This window comes from Nelumbo nucifera, chromosome 1 (genome assembly GCF_055504915.1).
Source record: "Nelumbo nucifera cultivar China Antique chromosome 1, China Antique-T2T, whole genome shotgun sequence".
NCBI classification, from domain to species: Eukaryota; Viridiplantae; Streptophyta; class Magnoliopsida; order Proteales; family Nelumbonaceae; genus Nelumbo; species Nelumbo nucifera.
The window spans coordinates 34711385-34722240 of NC_142649.1; the positions used below are offsets into that span (position 1 = coordinate 34711385).

The 10856-nt window shown below is 35.5% G+C and overlaps 1 protein-coding gene across 1 annotated transcript; it reads right to left on the bottom strand.

Moving 5' to 3' along the window:
- Positions 1 to 965: 965 nt before the first annotated feature.
- On the bottom strand, positions 966 to 3695 carry LOC104590662 (protein DETOXIFICATION 54-like). Its single transcript, XM_010249382.3, has 4 exons — positions 3155 to 3695; positions 2963 to 3074; positions 1987 to 2859; positions 966 to 1889 (listed from the first exon to the last, which is right to left on the bottom strand). Exons 2-4 carry the CDS (start codon positions 3014 to 3016, stop codon positions 1335 to 1337), a joined length of 1482 nt encoding a protein of 493 aa, XP_010247684.1. The 5' UTR covers positions 3017 to 3074; positions 3155 to 3695; the 3' UTR covers positions 966 to 1334.
- Between the last annotated feature and the right edge of the window lie 7161 nt (positions 3696 to 10856).

Here is a 10856-nt window from a genome sequence, read left to right on the forward strand (position 1 = left end):
ATTATGGCAAAAAAAAAAAGGAAGTGCTTGATTAAAAATAGGATAATTGTACTGAATATTTCATTTGATAAAAATAACTTTATTATGTTTATTTATTTATTTATTTTCCTTCTGATTGGAGGCATGGTCCTAAATACCTTGTTGGTCAGGTTTCTTGAGTGAATTTGTATCTTATGAGGTGGGCTGGATAGAATTCAAGGACTGGATCAGGTTTCCTATCAGTCTGGTGTAGCATTTGGGTTTTACCTCTATACTTGACCCAAAAATGAACTAAGAAAGCCCGTGTTACACTTTGGATCTTTAACCATATTAGACATGTTTGAACACCACTTGAAATAGAATAATTCATTATGTTTGCCTTTGCATTTTAAACCATACCCTTCACTTATAGTTGTTAGAAAAATTAAGGATGAGTTTTTCAGGAGAGCTTTACAAAATTTTGTTCAAACATTTTTAGTCGAAAGCATAATGATTCACTTTAGCTGGCTGAAGATGTGCTCTGAAATTGAAACTCAAACCACAATAAGATCATTTAATTTCATGTGGTTTAAATAGAAGCACTAATCCTGTCGAATTGCAACAAAGGGAACAGGGGGGAATTGCTTATGGCCACTAGACTCCATTAATACAAAAACTTAATGTTCTCCACTAGATGAATCTCGCCCAAGAGATTGCCCAGGCCAAAGTTCTAAATTAACAGTTACAATTGGTGCCCATTAATTTTCTGTGTCCTAAATTCATATATAGAACCAGACATTGGAAAAGACTCTCACAGGTTGGGAACTTTTCACCAATTTTTTGGTGTCACATATAACCACATACAAAGTTAGGTGTTCAGTACATTCTGATCTGACGCCAGAAAATTAAGCTTCTTTTACTAAAGAAATTTCTTGATTAAATCACCAACTTATATTTAATTTATTATATATAAAAATATAAAGTAAGTGAATGTTTAATCATTTGATAATGGAAGATCTGTATAAATTATGTTCTAAGTGGAATTTGAGTCCCACCCCTTTGTTTAGATAGGACAGACAGCACGACGTCCCACTACATTCTTTGAACTCCCATGAAGCCAAAAGAGACACAAACCCAGTCTCTCTTTCCAGCAGTTTCAATGATAGACAGCCATGAAAAGCAAGGCAAGACAAAGAGGGGACAGACTGCTCCAAATTAAAAGAAGCAACTGAAGAAACAAAAAGAAAACCAAAGCTCCAGTCTTCAATATAATTCCAGCTTTAGCTTTAGCCAATCACAAAACCAAAAAAAACCCTAACCCATCTCTCTCTCTCTCTCTGGCTAAAGGAAATCAGTTTTTTTCTTCCTTTTTCATTTTATAAAACATCGTCCATATCACCGACCAGAAACCCTTTTGCCTCTTTATCTCCATTAGCAGCCCCACCAGAATCAGACATTTCCAAGCTAGTGAGCTTCTTAGCGCGCAAGGCTTCTGCTTCCCAATCCGTTCGTATTAAGACGACAAACAGAATGGACACAGCACAAGCAGCTTGAGCTGACAAAAGCCCATACCAAAGGCCACTAAAACCAACCTTGAACCAGAAGGCCAGAGCCACAGCGACGGGCGTCCCAATGCAATAGAAGGACCCAAGGTTGATTCTAGCGCCTGTGGCCGGCCTTGCTGTGCCACGTAAAATGCCACAGCCTGTAGTCTGTGGACAGTTGCCCAGCTCACACAGCCCCATGATGGGCATAACTGCAGACACCAAGAGTCGGACCGCCCCATCTGTAGTGAAGAGACTTGCCCATATCTCTCGAAGAATGGCCGTCCATGTGACGTTGATCATCCCAATCACGAACGCACATCCCAGCGCCACCAGTGCCGCCAGCTTCGCTTTGTATGGCTTCCCTGCTCCTAATTCGTTCCCTACCTGTAGTGGATTATCAAGCAGATTTGGTTGTTTATTTTAATCAAACACCTCTTGATCAGGAAGAGGAAACTGGAAAGATATATAGCTAGAGACTTACTCTGGTGGAGACACAGGCGGCCAAAGCCATCGGAACAGTGTACATGAGGCTTGTGGTCTGAATGAGAATAGCAGTGGAGGCCACAGCCAGCCTAGGATTAGGCAAGTATCCAGAAAGAACGGTCATGATCTCGTACCACCACCACTCCAAACAAATCCCCAGGCAGCTAGGCACGGCCAGACGAAGAAGCGGGCCCAACCCACCACAGACAACTCCAATCCCAGCCGTCCATCTAGTCTCACAGACCCCAGTTACGTACACGTAGCCAGTGATCAAAAGAAGCATATTCATGTTGGTGAGCACTGAAGCCATGGCCACCCCTGGAACGCCAAGCTTCATCACCACCACCAACACAATATTTAAGGGTACGTGAAACAACACCGCGATCAGAGAGCAGTACATCATCGGCTTTGTCACTCCTTGAGACCTCAGATACACTCGTAAAGGCTGCAGAAAAGTGTTTGTTATCAGGTCAGGAAGAGAGTATAAACAGTATGTCGCGGCCATTGCTGTGATTTCTCTGTCTTGGCCCATGAACACCATGATTGCTTCCAAATTCATCCACAGGAAGCTGATGGGTATGCTCGCAATCAGAAGGATTAGGATTGTTCGTTGCAGAGAGAGCGAGATCAGGTCCCTGTTCTTGCTTCCGTAGGCTTGGCTGCATACTGGTTCCAGCCCAGATGCTAGGCCGAACAGAACAGAGTACCCTGTAATGTTGGTGAAGCCGATTGACAGAGCTCCTCCTGCAAGTTCTAAGCTTCCTAGTCGACCCAAGAAGAGAACAGACACCATGGCTCGAATGTAGACTACGCAATTCATCGCCGTTATCGGAAAGGCCATGCTCCATAGCTCTTTCAGCTCTTCTATCACCTGTTGGTGTTTGAATTAAGATGAAAAAACGGTTACAGAAAACAGAGCGTACGAGGATCAGAATGTAGATTCCTTGTTCTTCTTTCTTGAGTAGAGGGTTTACCTGGGTAGCTGATGGGGGCTTCTTCAGTGAGTAATCTGATTCTTTGTCATCCATCTTCGACGTAGAAGAGACGACTTCTGAGTTCTGAGAACGAGCAGCCCTCAAATGCCACCTGAGTTGCAAACTCCCGAATCAAAACGCAGTGATTCTAGAGAGACAGCGGAAGATTCAGAGGAAATAAAGAAAACCCACCTCTGATTCAGAGAGAAGAGAAAGTTCTTGGTTTCAAGAAAGTGGAAGAACAACTGGGTTATTAAATTTCACTACTTTGTGTTTCTGGAGAGATGTCTGAGATGAGAAAAGCTGGGGTCTGTTAATTGGTGAAGACTTTATTATGTGCATATAACAGGTGAAGGACGAAAGTTGTAAATCGAAGTGTAAAGAAGATTTAGAAGGAAAAAGTCACCCATCTCTCGTTTTTTTTTCAATTATATAAACGGTGTGGCTAATGAGACTGCAGACATATAAAGCGAGGGTTACTAATGGCGGCGACTGCGAGCAGGATCTGTGGCTTCAGACGGTGGAGAGAAGAGGCAGGACAAACAAAGGGAAGGGTTCAGCGTTCAGGTTTTTAGGCTTTTTAAACGAAAAGGAAGGGTTCAGCGTTCAGGTTTTTAGGCTTTTTAAACGAAAAGGAAGGGTTCAGCGTTCAGGTTTTTAGGCTTTTTAGAGAGAGAGAGAGAGAACCAAAGGCTAGCTTTTAACCCACTCGTCTCTCGTGCGACTTTATATAGATTTTAATGGCTCGGAGCCTAGACTGTTTGGGATCTCCCAAAGAAACGAGGACTTGTTTGGGATCACCATTAAAGAAAATCTGTTTCTTTGCAGAATTAATTTGGTATTTTTGTTTCCCATGTCATAGGTGCTTATTCATCATCTCTCTCGTGTTATCTATCAATAATAAACAAAAGGAAGAATTGCCAATTATTTTGTATAATCGTCATTTTAAGTAGGATCCTTCTTACGTGCTGCATGGGATTTCATAGATCAAAACCTTGTTTTAATTTCAGCAAAACCTCCAATTATTTTGGTTCTTGAATGTGTATTTTTTGATAAATGGTTCTTGAATGCGAATGAGTAGAGTTCACGTTTCTGCCCCACAACTCCCCACAATACATTCCCGCCGTGTATTGAGAATATTTTCCGATGACGATATTATCGATTCTGGTATTATTATCAGGAGATATTTTCAATACATAACGGGAATGTAGTATGGGGCATTGTGGAGTGGCCCCTTGTGGGGCAGAGATGTGATCTCGTATGAATATTCCACATAAACCCATTTTATGATTATTTTTATGTTAATTAATTTAGGATTTTCTTTCACATCATGGCATGCATGAAAGGAGTAATTTATTAGATATCAAATGGGCCACTCCCCAATCCCCTACAACCAGGTAGAGAGTAAAGGCAGGATCTCTGGTACAACTAGCTAGAGACTTTATTAGGAAGCTAGTTGGTACCTAGTGTAAGGACATGTGCCGTGCACCTATGTAAGGAAAAAATATAGAAGCATAATATCCAAGGTTTAAAACATGAACACGCAGTATACCAAAAAATTGTGTATCGTGCATTTTGAACCATGGATACCTTCTTTTATATATTTTTTCAGCCTGGTATTTGAAAGTTAGGTTGACGAGGATGGATTAACATCTGAAACCTTGAAAACCTTGAAACTCCTAGCACTGATTGTATTCTTAACCTATTAGACCTGTTCTTGGGCCAGGCAGTTTGACAGACTGGCCTGGCCCGATTCATCTTAAATTGGATTTGGACAAAATTTTAAGGCCACATGCTTAGGCTTAAGATCTAAAAATCGGGCCTGATTATTTGTCAAGCTGGGTTCAGGCTATCCCAAATAAACTCAGCCTGATAATATTAAATATATAACAAAAATATAATATATTTGTTAATAATACATAATATATATTATATAATAATAACATTAATAGCAAAAAAGTATTACATATATTAAATGTATAAAATATTATATAATATAATTAATATGTTATAAAATACCTATCAAAGTCAGGCTTCGGGCTTTATATAGGGCTGGGCTTGGGCTCAACATCTAGGCCCGATGATCAGGCCAGGTTTGGGCTCAGGCCTAGTAATTTTCTGTTTATAAAGAGGCAAAGCCTGGCCCGAAACCGACTCGGCCCAGCCCATGAACAGGTCTATTAACTATAAATACTCATATAATATCCATGACATAAAATCAATATATGTTGACCCTATGTGTTTTGGTGATAGCAAACTCATAATGATCTATATAAGTGTGCAGTAATTCTTTAATAAGCTTTTCTATGCTAAATGATATTAGTTATAATGCTACAAAAAATAAAGTGAAAGCTTTGTTGAGGTAAATTCCTATGCTTTAATGAACATCTACACCATCATCATCATCTTTACAACTAAGGAATCTCCAAGCATATCAATCATCAAGGTTGGTTTTAGTGGCCTTTGGTATGGGTCAGCTCAAGCTGCTTGTGTTGTGTCCATTCTATTTGTCGTGTTGATACGAACGGATAGGGAAGCAAAAGCCTTGCGTGCTAAGAAGCTCACAAGCTTGGAAATGTCTGATTCTGGTGGGGTTAATGGGCTGGCTAATGGAGATGAAGAAGCAAAAGGGTTTCTAGTCGGTGATATGGATCATGTTTTATAAAATGAAAAGGGAAGAAAAAAAACTGATTTCATTTAGAGAGAGAGAGATGGGATAGGTTTGTTTTTCGTTTTGTGATGGGCTTAAGCTGGAATTAAAGACTAGAGCTTTGGTTTTTCTTTTTGTTTCTTCAGTTGCTTTTCAATGGTTTTGGAACTTCTTAAAGACAATTTTCTACTACATATCAACAAGGAGAAGATTATATCAAGTTGTATTCAATTGTATTTATTTTTTTTAAGATTTTGATGTAATTAGTTGTATGATGCACTCTAAAGATGCTTAACAAGACTAAACTCAATAAATCTACCCTAGAAAACTTAAACTACAATAAGTTTGGTTCCTAAGCTTTCTTAAGCTTGAACAAAAGATTAAAAACAAGAAAAATATCTATTGAAAGCCATATTAAGCATTTCCATACCACTAGACATAATTCTCCAAAGTTTCTAGGTGTTGAGCTATTTGTAAGGCAAATTTGCCCTAACTATAGAGAGTAGTCAACTACCTAGAAAGATATATCGAGTAACTATATGAAAGCTGAGGCATGCAAAATGCCCAATTTGAGAGGATGTGTCGACTACCCAGAAAGGTAAAGTGGACTACCTTAGATAGATTGGGTTCAAAGCTTACTAGTTGATTGATAAGGAGGAATCCATCGACTAGGATATTAAAAGATTCCTCCCTTCATATTGTGGTTGACTAATGAAGTCGATAGTCGACTACTACAAGAAAATTTGACAATTTGAAGGCTCGAACGACTACTACTATCATTGGAAAGCCTTTTATCATGTTAAAGGAACAATTTTGAATCATTACCATAGTTAGAAAATGATCATTTTCTATCAAATCCTCTATAGATAGAGGAGTTCAACTTGATTCAAATAATAAGAAACAAGATCAAGAGTTTTGAATCATGGCTTGTGAAAAACAACCTACACATTCATTATACATAATGTATATAGTTGTTTTTCAAATAGAGCAAGATAAACTAGAGTCATTTTGATAAAGAGATCCCTAAGCTTCAAAAGTGTTAAAGGTAAGTTTATCTAAGAAGCTATTGAGCATATATTGCCTCATCCATGTATTGGGATCTTTTTCTCTGAGTTGAACATCTATTGGGTACTCTACCAACTAAGTTAGTTTGAGGTTGTATTGTTTTTTTGAGCAAGTAGGTATTCAACTTGTTGAACACCATTAAGGTCTTGTTGGCACCTTTATTAAGCCTAATTACAAGGTATTGCAATTACTTGGAAGCCTTACTCCTTTTAGGACTATCTTTGGTGATATTGATTTCACATACTAAATGGCTAGAATAAGAATCCATCTCATCTCCTTGTACTACAATATTTGGGAACTAATAGAAAATTGTCCGTTTATTGGAGACTGGCAAATGATAAAGCCATTAAACCTCCTTAAGAGAGGTTTGAGCCAAAAGGAAATTGGCAAGATGACTCCATACACATCTGCTCGAGAAATATCTTAATCCTTCTGCATGAAGGGATCACATTTGAAATGATGGTTAAGTTAACCTATGAGGAAAAGGATCAAGGCAGTCAGTACTCATTCATTGATATTCCTTACACAATCAACACCATGAGAGATAAGAAAGAGAACAAATCTACAAAATTTTGCGATAATGATCATGATGGCCTATCTTCACAAATTTCATGAAAGGAGATAGTTCCTCCTTTCCTTCAAGCTTAATAAGAAAAAAGAAGAGTTAGGATATCCTCAAAAGAATATAGACACTACCATGGACATGCCAAGCAGCCAAGGTGGGAATATAAAATCACATCAACTACCTACTCAACAAGTGATTGCTCCTTACTAGTAATGAAAAGTACTCACAATGAGGTAATCCTAAAATCTTCCTCCTTGATCAATTTTATTTTTAGAAAAATGAAGCATAAGAGGATGTTAAGGGAACCTATTAGGAAAACAAGTTCATACAAGATATCCTTTGGCCAAGTTCAAAAGGGTCTTAATGAGTTAATCAGATGGATTGATTTTGAATACAAAGTAGTAAAACTATCCCAAATGCCAATAATCTATTATAAACCTATTATATATATAACATAGTTTTCAAGGAGCCAAGGCGAGGCTAGGCGACAGGGGGCGCCTAGGTGTCACTTAAACGATGGATTGTTTTAAGTAAAAACATGTATCTTAGGATAGTTCCCTAGGTTCCATAATCATATTTCCTTAATAAACATCCATGATTTTCATAAGAAAAGTATAAATTTCATGTTAAAGTACAGAAAATGAACATATTCCAACATATTCATGAGAAGAAAGGGAAGAAAGAAAAGAAAATCCAAAAAATATAGGGGCTGAACCCCTATTTCTGTTAAGGGAAAAGAAGAACAGAAAAGGTGGAAGAAGAAGAAGAAGAAGAAGAAATTATTATATAAAAAAGGAAAAATTAGTAAGGCTTAGTTTGGAAAGAGTACAAATACAAATATGTACAGTACAAATACATACAAAATAATACAAAATATAAGTTTTTGTACTCTTCAAATTTGTATTTGTACTCTTTCCAAACTGAGCCTAAAGAAAAAGAAGAAAATGTGTTGATTGGACAATATTTTATGTTCTTTCTTACTTATTGGTTCAGGTTTTGAAGTCTTTGAGGGTTCAATACAGCATTTAGCAATGTTTGTGTTGATTAAACCCCAACAAATAAGAAAATAACAAAAAGAAATTAGTATATAAGCATACAAAATAAATATTTTAATTTAAAAATATCTATTTTATAATTATAACTTCAAAAAATTAAGAATATAAAAATTTGTTATAACACACAAAATGAATATTTCCTTTTGTGTGAAAATTCTAGAACAAGAAACTAAAAGGGAAGAAATCCAGTCATTTTAGGAAAGAATGCATAGTGCAACAAAGGAACTAATCATGGCTCCTAGAAAAATTAGAGATCTAGTTGCCTAAAAGTGTTCTAGCTAGTTTTTTCTTTTTATTTTATTTTTTATTTTTAAGGATCGAGTTTCTAAAATTAGAAAATTGTGAACTGCTTGCCTAACGCTTCTAAGTAATCAGTACTACTTAAAATAAAAATCATTATTATCCTATGACCTTTGGCTGTTCACCATACTATCTTTTGGGAAAAGTAGATCAGATGGCTTAGAAGGCTATACGAGCTTGTAGGGCACTCATCTCAAGGAGAATACCCTCAGCTATAGTTCCTAAGTTAAGCAAAAAGTTGCTTTGCTTATTTCAACTAAACAACTAAACATGGCATTCTTTGGCATGTTTATGAGCTTTTGATTATTATTTCCCAACTATTGTGATTTCTTTCTATGATTCCCTTTTAGTACAAGCATTTAAGATAGTTGATTGAGAGATACAAGAAATTTTGCAGAAGGCTTAGGGGAATAAGAAAGGGAGTAAATCGAACATCACTCCCAAAAACAAGCCAAGAGATGCTTGTTTCCGCTAAGATATGAAGCTTAACACATTCCCAAATTTAGTTAGCATGTGCAATTTAAGTATTTACTACTTATTTTCCAATTGATCTGATTTATATCCTCTCATCATTTGATTCTTATATTTATTTGATAATCAAATATGTATTTTGATTAGATGGAAGGAGAAAATGATACCATATTCTAAGAAAGGCATCTATGAGAGGGAGGGCTTAAGTTTCTAACCCCCTGAGTATCTCAATGCTTAAGACACTCAAGGGATCTTCCTTGATAGATCAATTGAAATGGTTTAAGAATGCATGTTTTTATTTTTCCCAATTGATATGTATCATCTGAATGATCTCTTACCTAAACTTAATTGCTTATACATATATATTGTGATGAGATTATACTTTCAGTTGGTATGATTTCAAAAGTTGCTAAATACTATTAACCATCTAATAAATTGATATCTATGCTTTTCTTGAATAGCATATGCTGATAATTGGCACTGAGTTATAGTCCTCATCCATAATTTGTTCCAACTATTAGCTATACTCTTTAAGTTCCCTTCTCATCATCTGCCATTTAGTTATTTTTGCTTACATTGTTATATTTGTTGAATATAACATTATCGACTATTCCTATGCTCAGTACAATTTATGATTGAATAGTCATTGATTATGAATTATGGCTAATTATGTGATTATTAGTTATCATTAGTCTATGAGAACTATATCCATTTGTCTTATTGACTAAACTCTTAATTATTGTGCATCATTGATCCTAAATGTTTATAAAACATGGTTGAGCTTAATTGATTAATTTTATTATTTTTCATCAATGATTTGCCATCATGAAAGAAGGGAAGATTGATGACCCAATGTGTTTTATTGATAACAAACTCATTAAGAGTACTAATGGTGCATCTAAGTTTGTAGAAATTCTTTAGTAAGCTTCTATGTACTAAATGAGTATTAAAGCAAGAATGTTATAAAAGATGAAGTAGAAGCCTTGTTAAGGTGGCTATCTGTGCTTTAATGAACATCTACACCAATATCATCATCTCTCCAACTAAGGAAGCTCTAAGCATATCAATCATCAAAGAAACTAGAGAACTCAATGGTTTTGAAGTTGCTTAAAGATGATGTTCTACTATATATCAATAAAGAGAATTCTATATCAAGTTGTATACAATTGTATTTATTTTCTTAGGATCTTGATGTAATCAATTGTATGATGCATTTTAAAAATGCTCAACATGGCTGAATTCATTAAACACGGTTCAAAGTTTCAAAAATGTCAAGTGTATCGAAAAGGCAATTTTAAGAGACATATCGGAATATGCCTTGGATACGCATGCATATCTGAGAAAAATTAAGATACACATACACATGGAAACACTATAGTACTTCTATAAATCATAAAAATATATCAACAACACTAAATATAAGACCTTAATGAGGTATATGTATACATTAAATTAATATTTTTTAATGGTTTTCTGAAGAAAATACATTGTAGTTAATTATAATTTCATTAAAAAACCTATGCTTAACTATAATTTATAAATTATAAATCATAAGTTTAATGGAATGGGGAAAACCCAACTCTCCTATCAAACCATAAAACATGCATTGGCACAACTTCTAGGTGAAAATATAATTAATAATTATTTATTATTTAAATAATAATTATTTATTTTTTATTTTTAAAAATTATGAAAAATAAAAATAAGTAAGCATTATACAATATATTCAAAAATAATTATTCTTCCATGAATTATAATATATTCAATCACTGTGATCAAATGGTCTTT

Coding starts and splice junctions, on each gene's coding strand:
- LOC104590662 (XM_010249382.3), bottom strand. CDS start 3,016: ATGGATGACAAAGAATCAGATTACTCACTGAAGAAGCCCCCATCAGCT. Junction 2,860..2,962: donor AGCCCCCATCAGCTACCCAG/GTAAACCCTCTA, acceptor AAACACCAACAG/GTGATAGAAGAGCTGAAAGA. Junction 1,890..1,986: donor CCGCCTGTGTCTCCACCAGA/GTAAGTCTCTAG, acceptor AATCCACTACAG/GTAGGGAACGAATTAGGAGC.